The 18,403-nt window shown below is 35.6% G+C and overlaps 1 protein-coding gene across 4 annotated transcripts in view; it reads left to right on the plus strand.

The window, feature by feature from the left end:
- PUS7L (pseudouridine synthase 7 like) overlaps window positions 1-8,452 on the plus strand; it is a 30,991-nt gene extending 22,539 nt beyond the window's left edge. For all 4 annotated transcript variants that reach the window (XM_046661863.1, XM_046661856.1, XM_046661850.1 and 1 more), the window contains 4 exons: window positions 115-196; window positions 2,209-2,489; window positions 6,435-6,488; window positions 7,526-8,452. In XM_046661863.1, the coding sequence (XP_046517819.1) occupies window positions 115-196; window positions 2,209-2,489; window positions 6,435-6,488; window positions 7,526-7,852 (744 nt within the window). In that variant the 3' untranslated portion in view covers window positions 7,853-8,452. The remainder of the gene's footprint in view (window positions 1-114; window positions 197-2,208; window positions 2,490-6,434; window positions 6,489-7,525) is intronic.
- The last annotated feature ends 9,951 nt before the right edge of the window (window positions 8,453-18,403 follow it).

Below are 18,403 nucleotides of genomic sequence, written 5' to 3' on the forward strand. Positions count from 1 at the left end.
GTATCATTTGTTAAATCCATATCCTTTTAAGATACCTAAGAATTTGTATCTTTTTTTAAAAAGTAAGTAGTTTGTCATTTTTATTTAACATGTTTGTTTGCTTGATTTTTAAAGGTGAAGGCTGTAAAATTATTTCTTACACCAGAAGATTTGGATAATCCTGTAAATAGAGCAAAGAAATATTTTCTTCAGACTGGTATTTAAGTTTCTTTATCCCGTACACAGCCATACAGATACACAATATAAATGTTATGTCAGCAGGAGGGCATTCATTGCAACATAAATGTGATAAGGAACAGATTGTAACATGTTGTATATTTAATCATATCATTACATGCCCTAGGCACTCCCATTTTTGGCCAGATCTCCAGGACTTTCATCTGTTCTAACCCTTCCTTGGGAGTAGGAGTGAGGGGAGAGATGGTTTCTTAGTTTTTCTTGGCCTAAACTCTGAGGAGATAGGAGTTCCCAGTTCTAAACTAGTACTGATGGAAGTATAATTCACTACAACTAGAGGAGGCTGAAAAATAAATAAAAGTACGTTTGCTATATCTGATACTTTGTGCCTTGTTTTTGGTTTAGTTGCTGTTCAGCCCTGACTGTTGATTTTGAAAACTTTAGGCCAATATGATAATATACATTTAGAATGCTTAATGGGAAGCACTAAAGAAAAGTGTTTATGAGTGTGGGTTCTAGAGTCAGTCTCCATGGGTTTCACTCTCAGCTTTGGTACTTTCCAACTGTACGATCTTCTGCTAATAAGTTAGCCTCATTGTTTTAGTTTCTTCATCTGTAAATTGAAGCTCATAATGCTATCTGAAAGACTCGTACGAGGTTTAAATAAGATAACAGATACAATGCTTTTAAAATAGTAGCTGGCACATACTAAATACTGAATAAATATTAGTTGTATTTAAATAATAATAACAGCAAGCATGTTGTTTTAGATTCATTCAAATATATGACTACGTATATATGTGCATAGCCAGCGCTTGTGGTGTAGTGTTTAAGATTCGGGGCTCTCACCACCACAGCCTGAGTTCGTTCCCAGTCAGGGAACCACACCACCCATCTGTCGGTTGTCATACTATGGCAGCCACATGTTGCTGTGATGCTGAAAGCTTTGCCACCGGTATTTCAGATACCAGCAGAGCCACCCATGAGGAACAGGTTTCAGCAGAGCTTCCAGACTAAGATAGACTAGGAAGAAGGAGCTGGACACCCATTTCCAAAAAAATTGGCCATGAAAACCCTATGAATAGCGGTGGGGCATTGTCTGATATGGTGGTGCCAGAGGGTGAGAGGATGGCGCAAAAAGACGAGGCAGGGTTCCCCTCTGCTGTACAGACAGAGTCACTAGAAGTCAGAACTGACTGATGACGCTAACAACAGCTATCTGCATACTGAATTTCACTTCCATTGAATTAAAGGACATCAGTTTTCAAAAATCTTCATTCATTATTTTTAATTATGTACATTTTACATATATGTAATTATTCATAGGAAAGAAATATTTTTATGCTTTCCCACAATCTGTAAACAGTGTGGGCATTTCAAATTGTTATCAGTAATCTGAGTAATACTAGAGAAAGTTTAAAGTGACTTATTTGTTTGTATCTACTGTAGAGTCCTGAGAAGATAATTTCTTATCGCAATGATTCTTAAACTTTAGTGTCCATAAGAAACCTGATGCATTTATCAAAAGGCCGATTGCAAGGCCCTGAGTAGGCATCTTTGTGATGGAGTCCAGTAATCTTAATTTTAAAAAGCATCTCACTGGCAAGACCTAATAGTATACTTGAAGGATCCAACCTTTCTTATTCAAAAAATTCTATGTGAATGTCCATAATAGCTCTTTAAACATCTATAGGCTCAGAGGGTTGTTTTTCTTTTTTGAAAAGTCCTCTGAATAACTGCGAATTAGTTTATCACCATTTTGAAGTAGAAATTACTAATGTTGTGCTTTTTGCTATTCTTTTCTAAAGCAGAGAAAGTGAATGGACCATGTGATTAATGATCTATATTAGAAAAAACAAGCAAACTCTACAAGTGTAGCTAGGTTTACAGTTGATGCTGAGCATCATCTTCATATTCAGGTTTACAAGATAGTACAGTTCATTGCTTCTTGTTTAGAGATTATAGTAAAGGTCTTTATAACTGGCTTTTTAAATAAGAGTCGTTGACTCACTGATTTTCTCTATATTTCAGAGGATGCTAAAGGCACACTTTCTTTGATGCCTGAATTAAAAGTTCGGGAGAGAGCATTGCTGGAGTCATTGCATCGCTTTGGCGTGACAGAGGAGGGTTGCATCCAGGCCTGGTTCTCTTTACCCCATTCTATGCGTATATTCTATGTCCATGCATATAGCAGCAAAATTTGGAATGAAGCCGTGTCTTACAGACTTGCAACCTATGGATCAAGAGTAGTGGAGGGTGATTTGGTTTGTTTGGATGAAGATGTTAATGACGAGCATTTCCCAAATAGTAAAGTAAGTATCATTTCATCAGTTAGTTTTCCAAGAGTAGTGACCACACCAGGAACGCTAATTTTCAGAAGCTCTTATTTTGGAAATAATTTAAAAGTAAACACATGCTTTTTATTTATTTATTTATTTTTACTTTTATTTGCTCATCTCCTGCTTCTACTCTGCTGTCAGCTGAGGCTTAACACATGTTAGTAAATCGAAAAGTAACAATAGTGGTATGAAGTGAAAGGTACAAAGATGGTAAACCTTCCTTTTTTTTTTTCAGGGAAAAATATCATATAAATGTAATTTAAAATAGCTACAAAATACGTAAGAAAGAACAATGGCTGCAAAATATATTTGGCCTTTCTGAAAAGAATTAGTAATAGCTTCTATCTTTTGTCTTTTTTTTTTTTTTTTTTAATTAATTAATTATTTTGGGGTGTACATCATAATAGATTTCAAATTCTGTGTAGATTACATCATGTTCACCACCCGAAAACTAATTATAGTCCATCCCTTCACATGTGAGCCTAATCACCCCTTTTGCCCACCCCCCTCCCCCCTTCCCCTATGATAACCACCAATCCAATCTCCAATGCTATGTGTTTGTTTGTCGTGGTTTTTATCTTCTGCTTATGAGTGAGATCATACGGTATTTGACTTTCTCCCTCTGACTTATTTCACTCAGCGTAATACCCTCAAGGTCCATCCATGTTGTCACAAATGCCGGATTTCATCATTTCTTATGAATGAGTAGTAGTCCATCGTGTGTAAATACCACATCTTCTTTATCCATTCGTCCCTTGATGGGCACATACACACTCTTTAAAAAATTATCCAAGTAATGCACAAAACAGTGGATTTTATTCTATTAGTTAACACCGAGAAGAGAAAAGGAGGGACTTAAAATTTGAAAAGGAAAAAGAATAAAACTTTTATAATAATGGTATATGGGGCATGTAATGTGGTTGGTGTATGTTTCCTTTATATAAGTATGATTTCACAACTTGCTTTTTTCCTCTTAACAGTATCTTAGAGGCATTTATATGAATGAAATTAAAATTTATATTACAAAAGTTGATCCTTCAATTTCCTCCCTATCCACCTAGTATTTTTCTAGTGTTTTAGTCTCTGTGGGTTTGAACCAAATAATGAAATTGAATTCCATAAATTATGCAAGGAAATTCATTTTACAGTATTGTAACACAAAAAGAACAAACTATTATTCTCCAACGTTATCTTAAGTCAATCTCACAAATATGTTTTAAAAATTAGAGGAAGAGATTTGAGTAGTGCTTTCATATACAACATGATGAAGTCATTGAATTTTAGAGGAGAAGAGGATTTTAGAGACCCACTTTTCTAACTCCTATTTTATGGAAATGAAAATTGAGACCCACATTGGAGAGGAAACAGATTAAGTGACACAGGTAGCAGAATTAAAAAGACCCAGTTGTCTGACTCCTGACCCAAACTGCTCTCTACTAGAGAAATCATGGGGTGTGGAAAAGGTGTGAACATCTAGAGATGGAACATGGCCCAGTTTTTCAAAAGTGGAGAAAAATAGACTCTGAAATGTGCATAAAGGAAGCTTTATCTAATGAATCACAGAGTTCTAGATGTATAAATTGAGGGTTTTTTGGTTTCAAGTAATGGAAACCTTTATCTCAGACTAACTTAAGGAAAAGCAGACAGCAGTTTGTTGGCCTTTGTAACTGAAAGTCTGTGATCCATTCGGGCACAGCCGTTTCCAGGGGCTTATGCAGTGTCCGACATCATCCATCTCATTTTCTTCATCTTTCAGCTCTGCTTTCTTCTGTGTTAGATCTCTTCTTAGTCTGGCTTATTCATTTGCTGGCAAGATGGTTATTAGCAGCTCCAAGCGTATTTCTCACAACTTCTCCAGAAGAGAGGGCTTTTCTTTCCCAAAAGTTTCAACGAAAGCCATGGAATTGAGTCTCAGTGGCTAGAACTGGCTTGACTTGTGTCACATGTCCTCACACCAATTACTGTGGACTGGAGTATATGATGGGCTAAGCCTGTGTTCCAAGGATTCCTTCCTGGAACTATCCCACCCAGACCACATTTGAGAACTGGAAGCTCCCTGGAAAATGGGGGGCTACTCCCGGAAAAGAGGGAGTGCAGCCAGAACAACGTATGTCTGCTTTACTATTTCATTAAATGGATGGCTTATGAATATTTAGACAAGAAAGGGATCACTAGGAGCATAAATCACTAAGAATGGTCGTTTGACTGAGACAGACTTTGAAACTGTGTAAAGAGAAATCTAGCAGCATCGTAGGTTTTATTTTATCTCATGTGAATGGAAGAAGAGATGTCAGTGATCCTCTTTAATAAATAATGGAAAATCACAAGTCTTTTTTAACACTTCTAGAAAATATATATCCATTTTAATATTGCCTGGGCAACACATTATTTAGTAAGTCAGCCATTTCTAATTCAAATTTTCAGGACTTAGAGGTTACTTTGACAAGATATAGCAATAATCTCTGAAATAATACGTTTTATCAGACTTCTTTGTTCAAAATAACATTTGCAAGGACAGCTTTGTGATCAGAATTGTATCTATTTTTCTTTTTGGAGCTATAGGAGAAAAAAACATTTTCTCCTTCATATCTTGCAGTTTTCTTTTATTAGCAACAAAAAATGTCTTTATATATTTTAAGACCAATCAATACTTTATTAGTTAGCACTGAGAAAAGCAAAGGCAGGCCTTAGAGGCTCAAAACATAAAATATGAAAAGGAGAAAGGCAGAATGAGATTTCTAATAAATAGTAAATAGGGCATGTAATGTTGTGTTTCTACAGTTAAAAATTATAGGAAACTAATCTGATTCCCTTTTTGAGAGGATTACTAGGCTAGCAGGTGTATCTTTCTTTCAAGTCACTTGGTAGATTCTCGTATAATGTTTTTGTGAGCAAGATAGAGAAAAGTGAGTTAGACAATTAAAAAGTTAGGTGAATTTGGGGAGCAGCCATACAGCAAAAGCATGTTTGTTGATTAATTCATAGATATCAGCCTGGAGGAAGTTCCCTAAAGACAAAACATAGTCTTCTGAACTTGACCATGTTTGTTCAGTATTTTCATAAATTACAGTGTTGTAGCTATGCTTATGAATTTATACAAGATAGAAAACTGGAAGTGATGATGCAAAAGAGATCATAGTCCCGTATATTTTGATCAGATTACATATAGAGCTTTATATCTATTTCTATGTGCAGCAGTGAAAAGGGGTATTTACCTGTAAACAAACAAATAAACCCCAAATGAGAAACGAAAAAAGGGTGGGCATGAGGAGAACTGAGGGGAAAACAAGCAGATTTAGAGGCGGTCTAGCCACCATATTATATGATGAATACTTTGAGAGGATGGTAATGCTATTTATCCTTGTGGAATGATGACGGCTGCTTTTATTCTTCAGCTTTCATGTGCAAGAGAAGTAAGAATTATTTATTCTGTGGTGTCCCAGAGCAACATTTCTCAAACTTAATTACCATGCCCTTCTTTATCTTTCCTTCTACAAGTGGCACCTATTACTGTTCTATGAAGAACGTTTTGAGAAACACCACTTCTCATAGAATATTATGAAACTTTTGAGGATGGGGGGTGGTTTCGCAGAAGCAGGTTTTTGAGTCAGCATAATAAAGAACAACTTTGTAATTTAGAAGAAGATTGTTGGTGATTGAGGTGGAATTATTGCCTTAGTGTGTTAAGCTGCCCACCGTTCTCCGCGTGTGTCAACTTCAGTGATCAGTGGTTAAAGCCGGAAGAATCATTGTAACTTTTACCTTAGTTTACTTTTCTAGAAACAAGTGGTGAAGAGATCTTGTTTGGATTTATGTATATTCAGCGTAGGAGTCAAATTATACATAACAGAGTTAGGGAAATTGAAGGAATTTGAAACATTTGGGAATCATGCATATTCTCATGTTTTTACAAAATAGGTTCATCTAGTAACTGAAGAAGAGGAATCAGCTAATTCATATGCAATACATCAGGTAAATTTGCTTAAAAATTAGGATCACTTAGATCTAAATGTAGACGTTATGCCTCAAAGACAAAATGTTAACCGGTCCCCCCTCTTTTTTTTTTCCCCCCACTTTTTAATTCAGGTATAATTTATGTACAATAAAATTCACTTTTCTTAGTTTATAGTTCTATGAATTTTGATAAATGTATATAGTCATATGACCACCACAAAACTCAAGATAAAGGACAGTTTCATCTTTCCCCTCAGTTTCCCTTCCCCCTTTGTAGTCAGCCCCCCAGCCCCAGGCCCTGGCAACGACTCCTTTATTTCCTGTCCCTGTGGTTTTGCCTTTGAAAGAATGTCATATAAATGGAATCATAAAGTATATGGCCTTTTGTGTCTGGCTTCCAATTAGCATGACGAATTTGAAATCCATTCATGTTGTGCATATTTGAGTTTTACGTTGTTCTCTTTCTGACCACCTTTTGGTGCTGTTCAAGAAAAAAGTCTAGAACTCATCAGCGAAGGAGGAAAAGCCCACAAAATGTTTACGCATAAGCAGCTGAGAAAATAAACATTATTTTTGTTGCCTCTTATTTGCTTTCACGTTTTTAAATAAGTAAGAAGAATGTAAAATTATCAACCAAAATATCAGTTATTGATGGAGCAGTAAGCGCTGTTCTTTGTATTATAGAAAGAATATGCTCTTAGGATTGTATGACTGCATAGAGATTAAGTCTTTCTTGGCTAGCTAAGTGTACCAAAACTTCTGTTCCCTCTCCTCTGCATTAATAGAAGTTTGTCTAATAATATCTGACTTGAGTTGGTTACCTTGGTTATTATGACTCCTTCTTGATTTTAGTTAACTCTTTTCTTTGCCTGTTAGGATTAAAAATAATCAAAGTAGTGTAGTATTCAATAGCATGTTTTAGGCTGATTGTAATGTTTATGTCCCAAGACTGTTTTTACAGATCCAGGTCCCAGTCATAAAAGTAAATTTAAAGTACAATCATATATTTTTCTGAAGGCTGTCTCATGCATCTCTTTTTCCCTTCTCTTGCACAGGTTGTTCTTCCCGTGCTTGGATACAATATTCAGTACCCAAAGAACAAAGTAGGGCAGTGGTACCAGGAAATACTTAGCAGAGATGGACTACAGACATACAGGTTTAAAGTACCTACTCTGAAACTGAATGTTCCAGGGTGTTATAGACAGATTTTGAAACATCCCCATAATCTCTCATACCAACTAATGGAAGAACAGAATACTGATGTCAAAACAGAAGGTTCCCACATCCATGAAGCAGCTTTGTCTCTTTTGATCTCTTTTGATCTTGATGCTTCATGTTATGCTACGATTTGTCTAAGGGAGATAATGAAGCATGATTTTTAAAACCAATACCCTTGATAGAATCGTATATATGTCACTCTTGAAAGGAAAGGCAACTAAAATTTTTTGAACAACTACCATGTGCTAGGAGCTCTATAAATGTTACTCCTTTAATTACGCAACATCTTGACGAAGTAGGAATTTGATGCTAACGTTCCAGAGAACATATAGCCAGTAAGTGGCAGGGTCTGAATTTAAGACTCTGAAGCCTGTGTTCTTTGTATTATCTAATGTTTCAGTGACTTTTATTCTGTGCTATAAAAGTTACAGTCATTTTAGACTATTAGCCTATAATACTGCAAGATAACATATAAGAAAAAAATTCTTTGGAGTAATGTTTATATCCTCTAACTCCTCACTTAGAATGTAGATGAAACTTGGTAGTAATGAATGCATATGGTTGGGAGAAAGATAGATGAAGTATTTTGTTAATTATTGTTGTCATTCTTTCCTATTTTTGAAATTATTAATCACAACAATACATCAGGGAAATACAGTTTCTCTGTTTATGATAGCTACCCCAGGGTAGTTTACCCCTTTATGAGATAAATAATTGTCCATGAAGATTGAAATAAACTTTTTCATACAATTTCTTTATCTCGACATACATTCACTCTTGACTTTTTGTTGTTTTTTTTTTTTTCTGTTATCTAAAACACAGATTTTAGAGTGACAGATCTGAGCTCAGACTCCAGCTCTGACGGGTGCTAGTGACTTTGGGTATGTTATTGACTCTTTCTGAGGCTCACTTATAGAATGAAGATAGCACCAACCTCATAAGCAACAAATAATAGGATTATTGCCACCTTTTATGTTGCTAGAGGAAGAAAACATTTTGCCATTTGAAAATTTAAGTATTTGTTGGTTTAACTATCCCACATCATAAATCATCCTTAACCATTTTATATCAGTTAAATTTTGGGGGGAAATGGTATATGGTGATTGGGAAGACCTGAGCATTCTTTCATTACTGGTAGCATTATATAATGATGACATTTAAAAAGCACTGTAGAGCATTCTATATCAGTAATGTGGCACTTTTATATACTTAAGTCAGTCAAGTCATTTTGAATATGTTAGCGTAATAAAATAAAATTCAAAAAAGGAAAAAAGCTTTATACAATGCAAAATTTGCTTCCTGAAAGAAATTAGAAATAGTTTGAAAGTCCACCATTAAAGTAAGTGAAATGAGATGTGTCAACTTGAGGGCAAACATGTAGTTGTTAAAAATGGTGATGAAGGTTTCGGGTATGAGAAATCCTAGGTGAGAAAATGTTGCCCCTCTAGAGTAGGACATACATATTACAGATGCAGTGTATATATGCAGGCAGCTTTTACAGATGGGAGACACTTAACATAGTGATTAAAAGCACAGATATTTGGGACAAACTTCCGCTTGACTGCCACAGCAGTGTGTCTTTGGAGAAGTTATTTAAGCTTTGTGTGCTTCAGTTTCAACATGTATAAAATGGGGATGATAATATACCTGGCTTGTAGGATTATTGTGAGGACTTGCTGAGTTAATATATGCAAAGCGGCTTAGAAAAGTGCCTGGCACTTAGTTATTGTTAAATAAATGTCCACAGATGCCAGTTTGAGCGGGAGGAGAAAAAGAGAAAATGCCATTCTACTAAGATGATAGGCTTTTTGGATTTTTTTAATATTAAAAAGTTCCTTTTTTGTCATTATATATTTTAATAGTAAGTACATCTCAGGACACAAAAATTGGAGATTGTAATACCATTGGTTTTTCAAATTATCTTTATTGTTTTAATGTTTATTGAAAATGAAATGATCCTGTATTTAGTAAACAATTTTTAGAAAAAATGTTTTAACTTTATTTCATATGAGTTATATCCTGTAAGTGTAATCAGAAAATTAATGATGTAAATTATTAAATCCTAGTTTTTAAAAAAATGTTGAGCATTTAGAAAATATGAAAGCATTAAAATGGGCTGTCATTGATATTAATTTTTTTGGCCTGCAGATGGTGCTAAAAGTTCAGATAGTTTATTTATTTATTTATTTAATTTAATACTTTGGCCGTTTGTAAAGAAAGGGTCCCTAAACTTATTTCAAGTCACCATAAAATGGATTCAGATACTGTTCATGTGGAAAATTGTTTTATATACCAATAATATTTACCATGTTAATTTTTTTTTTTTTCAGTTTAAGGACTTTAATATGCTTGGGACCAAATGATGACCAGTCACCTAGGTTCTTGTAGTTTTTCTGCAGACATTTCAGGCCTTAAGAAGGATAATCTTTGGATTAGTTTTAATTTTCAAGGTTGCATTTGAAACTAAGGAGTAGTGCCTCAGGATCACCAAGGTAAAACAAATTGAGGTCTTCTTATTAAGATAAAAGCACTTAGATTTTTGTGAATTGTAATAAACTGAAAGTCATATGCACCTTTTGATCTAGGTAACATTTTATTGTCTGATGTGCTGGGCACTTCCACTTCTCTCATTTTAATCCATATGCCCACCCTGTAGGTAGGTAGTATTTGCAGATAAGAAAATATCTGAATGGTTTATTGACCTATTCAGGGTCAAAGAAGATAGTACGTGGTTGAACTTGATTATGTTTCCTGGATCAGTAGTGTTTTTATCTACCAATATTTATCTTCTGAAAGCAAGTTTTTTAGTTAATAACTTTCATTTTTGCCAACTTGACATTACTTGCCACTGATTAGCAGGTACATTGGAGCATTTCTTGAGAGAAATAAGATTCCTTTTGAGATTCTGAGACCAAAAGAAAAGTAAAGGGGATCCTTCAGGAAATTCCCAACTTATTTTGGGGTATTTCCTAGAATATTTTGGGATTTGTATCACAATGATATGCAAAATCATTATAGGTCATAGGAAGTTATTTTAGAGGGGAGCTGGTACAATATTAAATATCATTGAAAAGTACAGTGAGAAAGTTGCTCCTTTTTCAGTTCTCTTTCAATCCTTTAATCAATCATTCTGTTTAAGACAGAGAAAGCTGATTGATACTAGTTTACATCCAACACTTGCTGATTTACCTTTTTAACAGACAATGCAGTCCTCAGGCTCAGGAATACCAGCAGGCAACAATATCTAACTAGAATTTAATAAGATTGCTTTGCTTTATTGAATTTATTTTTCCAGCTACCTTTTATTTATGGCACATAATCCTGGTTTTCCACTTACATGATGATGTAATTTTTTTTAACAAATAAATTTAATTTTAAAAAGAGGGAATGAATTTAAAGATATTAAGGAAATACTAATATAGATAATGCAGTAATTATGACAGCAATACATCAATGGTTGAAGTTTGGGAAATACTGGTATAGCTGAGAGTCCCTGAATTCAGAGAAGGGCTCCACCACTGTGTTCGTGTGTGACTTTATTCACCCACTGAATTTTTCTCTTGTGGTATTCTCAGGTTTGAAGTAATGTTAGTAATCATTTTTCAGTCCAGGACAGTATTGAGTCAAACAAAATAATGAGAAACATACAAATTCAAGATATTATGAACACCGGTACTATCGATCACATGCCATATCTTGAAATTTCACTGATAGGGACTTTATTTTGGAAAATGTTATGAAACATTAAAAGCAGTGTCTAGCACCTAGTAAATTCTCAATAAATGTCAGCTAGTGTTATTAGAGTTAATATTACATTACTGTGCTCTCTGATGAAAGTTTTACAGTTGAATAATTAATGACTTTCTCTTGAGATCTGACTCTGTCTTAGCATAAAGTAATTATAATTCAGCACACTTTCAGATTTGTTATTTTTTTTGTAAGTGGAAACAACTGTTTCTAAATCTGAGAATTCAACAGTTCATTCAAATAAAGATCTTTAAAAACTATCTAGGTCAGTGTTCCTCAATATTTTCCACCTGGGAGCTACCATTAAGAGACCAAAAAGAGGGGCCTGCCCATGACCAAGCGGTAAAGTTCACACGCTCTGCTTCGGTGGCCCAGGGTTTTGCGGGTTTGCATCTTGGGTGCAGACATGGCACCGCTCATCAGGCCATGCTGAGGTGATGTCCCACACAGCACAACCATAAGGACCTACAACTAGAATATACAACCATGTACTGGGGGGCTTTGGGGAAAAGAAGAAGAGTTAAAAATTTTTTTTAATTAAAAAAAAAAAGAGACCAAAAAGAAAATGAAGCCCTGTATAACAATTCAGAGCTTTCTTGCAATAATGTAAGTATAGGAAAAGAGGTTGGGGAAAGATATGAAGAGTAAGGAAATTGGGACTTTTTTTTTTCCTATTTACTTCTGAAATGTTTGGATTTTTAAAGATTTTATTTTTTTTCCTTTTTCTCTCCAAAGCCCCCCGGTACATAGTTGTATATTCTTCGTTGTGGGTCCTTCTAGTTGTGACATGTGGGACGCTTCCTCAGTGTGGTTTGATGAGCAGTGCCATGTCCGGGCCCAGGATTCGAACCAACAAAACACTGGGCCGCCTGCAGCGGAGCGCGCGAACTTAACCACTCGGCCATGGGGCCAGCCCCATGAAATGTTCGGATTTTTAAAGAAGAATATATTTGTGTGTTAATTTTTGCAATTAGAAACCTTGAAGGATACTTGAGGTTCAGAGAGGGTAAAAGGGAATTGATGGATTCTGATTGCATTTTTTCAGAGTGGTTCTGGTGGCTCATGCCAACATATTTCCAGAGAGAGAAATTTATGCTCTGTACATTTTAATAACACTAATAAGCTTAAAGTTTAGTGCCTGTGCTGTGGGTTTTGCTTTCAGATTCAGAAAGATTCTGTCTTAGAGATAGCTTGATGTCTTATGGTACTGCCTTAATCTATTTTTCCTAAGCCCTTCTGCTTTACATATTTTTGATAGGCCACAAAGCAATGCCAAATATCTAACATAATAATCAAATATTTGAGTGCCCCTAAGTTAAAGGCATTCTGTAAGATGCTGTGGGGAAAGACAAAGATATATCAGATAACATCCCTACCCTTGAGAGATTGACAGTGTTATAACCTTTAAGACGTCATGTGATTTGAAATGCCATCTGCCAAAAAAATATGCAGACTAAATGACAAAGAGAAAAACAAGCAGTTTCTTTCCATTTCACATATGGCTCACTATATGACCAATAATATGATGCTTGACCTCTCAGCATCTCATTTTGAATCCTTAAATAATACTTCCATTAGCATTTGTAAGCATTTTGAGATCTCCTCTGAAAATATACTTTGAACTTATTCAGTTTAAATGCTGCTTTCTAGAAAGCTACTATTTTAAAGAATGGGAAATGGTGTTAATAGAGTTAATCTTGTATAATTTCAGTGTGGGTTGTCAGGAATACCTTGCAATAAAGAAGATGACTCTAATCTTAAGCAGTTCGTTTGCTCAGCAACTGGGAGGCAGGAGCTAATTCACTCCGCCTGTGTACATAGACCATATCTTATTAAAGAAACATTTTACTCATGGAAAGAAGTCAGGACACCCGTGAAATTACTTAAATTTAGACATATTGGAAAACATTAAAAATATAAGCTATGTTAAATTCTTTTTCATGATCAGTTTCCTTAATAAATACCCAACTCAATCACCAATATACAAATAAAATCCCTGTTACAAGGAGGAATTGAATCAAGAGCTATTTGGTTGTTTTTAAGGGGAAGAGATGAGAGAGCTGCTCACTCTTTAACCAAGAGTGTTTGAGCAGCAAGATGGATGGACTGGAAAGGGCTAGGGACTCAATTCTTTATGCTTTTATTCCAAATCACTCTTTTCTGATAAGCCTTACTGGCATTTTCTTAGACTGGTTAAGTCAGGATTTTGAGTTTTTCACTACAGTAGGGTTTTCATCTTAGCTGACTATTGTTTTTACCCCTGCCCCTGGTCACAAAGGACTGGTGTTCTTTTCTAAAAAGGGAAGATGATTCTCTTTATAAATAACTTTTATATTTACCTTAGGTTATAATAAAATGGATTTTTTTTGCACATGATTTTCAAAAGGATACTAATTTAGACTTCATTTTTCCCTGAAATATCTTAAGAGAAATCTAATACATTTTTAGCCAGCCCTGGTGGTCTAGTGGTTAAGACTCAGTGCTCTCACCACCGCCAACTGGGTTGGTTTCCAGTCAGGGAAGCTCACCAACTGTCTGTCAGTTGTCATACTGTGGTGGCTGCGTGTTCTTCTGATGCTGAAAGCTATGCCACCAGTATTTCAAATACCAGCAGGGTCACCCATGGTGGACGGATTTCAGCGGAGCTTCCAGACTAGACAGACTAGGAAGAAGGACCTGGCCACCCACTTCCGAAAAAATTGGTCGTGAAAACCCTATGAATAGCAGCAGAGCATTGTCTGATACAGCGTCGGAAGGTGAGAGGATGGTGCAGAAAGACCAGGCAGAGTTCTGCTCTGCTGTCCACTGGATCGCTAGGAGCTAGAATCGACTCCATGGCACTAACGACAAATAAGTTTTTATCTATATAAGTAATAACAATGCATTTTTCACATTTAGGAACCAATAGAAAATCTGAGAAGGAGTTATTCTGAATTCAAAGAACATTCTCCCAAGGCATTGGGAGAGAAAACCTGATTCATAGTGAAGCATTTAACGATTGTGTTTTTTATGCATGCATTGTCTCGTTTCGATTATTGTGATAATCTGACTGGCTGCCTCATTCTTCACTCTAACTAGTCCTTCTTGTGTACTAATGTCCGTTACTCCCCTAAAAGTAGAAATCTGATCCTGTCATTGTGTTTAGGCCATATAACATTTCAGTGGCTTCCCAGTATCCATGGAATAAAAGTCCAAATCCCTAAACATAGCACATGTAGACTTGCACAAAATGGCTTCAAATTATCTTTCAAGTGACCTCTGCCACTTACTCTGTAAACATAAGTTTTGTTTCAGCTCTGTTTGCTCTTTCCCAAATACAGCAATTATCCCATGTTATGCAGCTCAACCTTCCATTCCCGTTGGTGAACATCTTCTCTGCTTACGTTAAACATCTTGTCTGTGAAATCTGTGCTTTCCTAGTACTTTGTATATGGCTCTACTATCTCATTGCTCACATTGCATTCTGCTTATTTGATCGAACATCTGAGTCGTCTACTACTAACTATTCAGAGACATTGATCTTTATACTTCAGACACCCAGCAGAGCCTGGCATGTAATAGGCTTAAAAATGCTGAATGAATACCACAAATGCATCTTAGTAAATTTATTTGGTAAATATATCTATATCAAGAAAATTCTAAAATAGTCCTTTATCCTCACAGAAAGTTTAGAGTATTAGAATTGAGACTCATTCTAATGCCTAATTCATTTTTACATGAATTGCCAAAATGACTTAAATGGTTTCATCTTTGTCATCACTACCTAGGAAGTGTCTACCTTTTATTTAAATATTAAATGCATCATAGAATTTCATTTACAATTCAGAATAAGCTCTCAGGTAGTACAGCTATTCCTACTTTACAAATGAAGATTCTAGGGCCTGAAGAGGTTAAGTAGCTTATCTAGGTTGTAAAGAGAGTTTAACCTAGTTCTTTTTGATTTCAAAGCCCATGGTGGTGACTGCTTTGCTCTGCTGATTGCTAATGCAAAATGTCTCAGTTCTACACTTTGCTTAACCAGTGATTATTTAGTTTCTGCCTATTTCTGAGTTAACTGGTATATTTCTAATACTCTGTGACATTAAGACAAATTGGGGAAAACTCACTAAGTGACATAATGATAATAGCTGTCAATCATTGAGCATTATATGCTAAGCATTTTGCACCTTACCACTAAGTACTTACCTGTAGGATATGTACTGTTATTATTTTCATTTTATAGATGAGAACACAGAGATAGAGTGCAATTTAAAAACTTGAGGAATACAGAATCCAGAGACCCTTAAGCCTTGAACTTGGTTTGAAGTTAACTTGTAGGACTCTAGTCATGTTATAGAAGCCAACACAAATATTCTCTTGAGGAAGTTGCCTTCATCCCAGGTTTCAAATAAGTGTTCAAAGACAATAAAACAGCACAGAAGTAAGCAAGGCATCATGAATGAGAGCCAGCAGAAACAAAAGACAATATAAATAGACCTGCGGGTCTTCAGAATTCTAGACATGGACCTCATATTTACTGTTTTTAAAGAAATAAGAGACAAGCTTGTAAATATGCAGGGAACAAGAGACCAAAATAATCTAGCATATTTGAAAAAGAACCAACAGACTTTCTACACGTGAAAAATTTAATAGTCAAAACTTAAAACTCATTGTATGGGTTTAATAACACTACACAAAATTGAAAGTAAATTAGTAAACTAAAAGATAAGTCAAAAGAAATCCAGAATGGAGCAATGAGATTTTAAAAAAATAATGCAGAGATGGGACATGGAGGATAGAGTAAGAAACTGGAAAATACATTGAATTGGAATCTGAAGGAAAGGAGAAAGAATAAGGAAAAGCCAACATTTGAACAGATAATGGTTGAGAATGATCCAGAACTAATAAGTCACTAAAATACAGATTTAAGAAGTCTAATGGGGGCCGGCCCATGGCCCAGTGGTTAAGTTCGCAGGCTCCGCATTGGCAGCCCAGGGTTTCGCTGGTTCGGATCCTGGGCACGGACATGGCACCACTCATCAAGTCATGCTGAGGTGGCATCCTGCATGCCACAACTAGAAGGACCCACAACTGAAAATACATAACTATGTACTGGCGGGCTTGGGGGAGAAAAAAGAAAAATAAAATCTTTAAAAAAAAAAAAAAGAAAATACTTAAAAAAAAAAAAAAGTCCAATGTGTCCCAAACAGAGTAAATAAAGAGAAATCCACACTGAGATACATCATAGTGAGTATGCAGCACATCAGTAATAAAACGAAGAATCTTAAAAGCAGCCAGAGAAAGATGATTCTCAAGGAACGAGCGGAGTGATAGCTGACACTCCAGAGCAATGATGGGATATTTTAAAATAGCCGAGAAAGTTTGCACCTAAGTACTGACTCTCACTAGAGGAAATTCCAAAACAACAACAAAAACAAACTTCAACAGAAGGTAAAGCATCTCAAATCAAAAAGCTAAGGTGGAGCAGTGAATGCTGAACAGGCATTGGTAAATATATAGTTAAATATAAACAAATGCTGACTTTATAATGTGCTAATGTCTGTATCTGGGTTAAAAAACGGTAATAATGTAAAACATAGAGCCTGGGAGGGAACTAAAAGGAATTAATGATCAAAAGTTACGGTACTATCTGCATAAAAGGGTAAGCGTATTTTGATTAACTTCAGTGTTTGATAAGTTAGAATCGTGTAGTATAATGTCTGTAATAATCACTAAAAAAAATAAAAACTATAACATCCAAGCTAGGTGCAGGATGATAGCTCTAACAATGTGTCCTATAAATTAGAGCTTCATGATTAGTTTCATACTCTTGACCGGAGAAATTTGATTAAACACAAGAATCATTTCCATTATCATGAAAATTTTTTTTTTTTTTTTTTGAGGAAGATTAGCCCTGAGCTAACATCTGCTGCCAGTCCTCCTCTTTTTGCTGAGGAAGATTGGCCCTGAGCTAACATCCGTTTCCATCTTCCTCTATATGTGGGATGCCTACCACAGCATGGCTTGCCAAGCAGTGCCATGTCCCGACCTGGGATCTGAACTGGCGAATCCCGGGCCGCCGAAGCAGAATGTGCGCACTTAACCACTGTGCTACTGGGCCGGCCCAATGAAAATGTCTTAACATTGGATTTTTCAGGAGGAATAGGAAGAAGTGTTAGCTTCCTCAAACATAATTTTAAGTGGTGTAAACTTTGATTGTAAAAAAAGATATAAAATTCTCCCACAAAATTTTATATGCAATTATGTAACATTTACTATATGCACTGTCACAAATATTTTACCTACAATTCTTTTAATCATAGATATTGACCAGGAGGTGTGTGTAGCCATTTCACACACAAAACCCATTATTCTAACATTTGGTCAGAGAAGCAAGTTCAAATTTCTTGTTAAAACTTTTTAAATACTTTATTTTGAAACTTTATATAAATTCAATATTTAGTATTTACCCTGGTAGTTGTATTTTATTTTTCTTGTCATGATTATATAAAGAAAGGTAATTTTTTTTTTTAAAGATTGGCACCTGAGCTAAACATCTGTTGCCAATCTTCTCTTTTTTTTCTTTTTCTGCTTCCCAAAGCCCCCCAGGACATACTTGTATTCTCTAGTTGTGAGTGCCTCTGGTCCTACTATGTGGGACCCCACCTCAGCATGGCTTGATGAGCGGTGCCACGTCTGCACCCAGGGTCCAAACCAGTGAAATCCTGGGTCGTTCAAGCAGAGTGCACGAACCCAACCACTTGGCCATGGGGCCTGCCTCAGAAAGGTAGTATTTTTTTTTTCACTAGCTTATACCCTTGAATTTTCTCCCATCTACTTTGGTGTGATGCAAATATCATTTTCTACATGTTAGGGATAAAGATTGGGCAACACTACATTATATAGAGCCAGATAGAGTGGGGGGAAAAGGATGAAGGAAAAACTCATTATCCTTAATTATGCTTCATTTTAAGGCTATATTAAAAAAC

Source organism: Equus quagga, chromosome 1 (genome assembly GCF_021613505.1).
Source record: "Equus quagga isolate Etosha38 chromosome 1, UCLA_HA_Equagga_1.0, whole genome shotgun sequence".
NCBI lineage: Eukaryota > Metazoa > Chordata > Mammalia > Perissodactyla > Equidae > Equus > Equus quagga.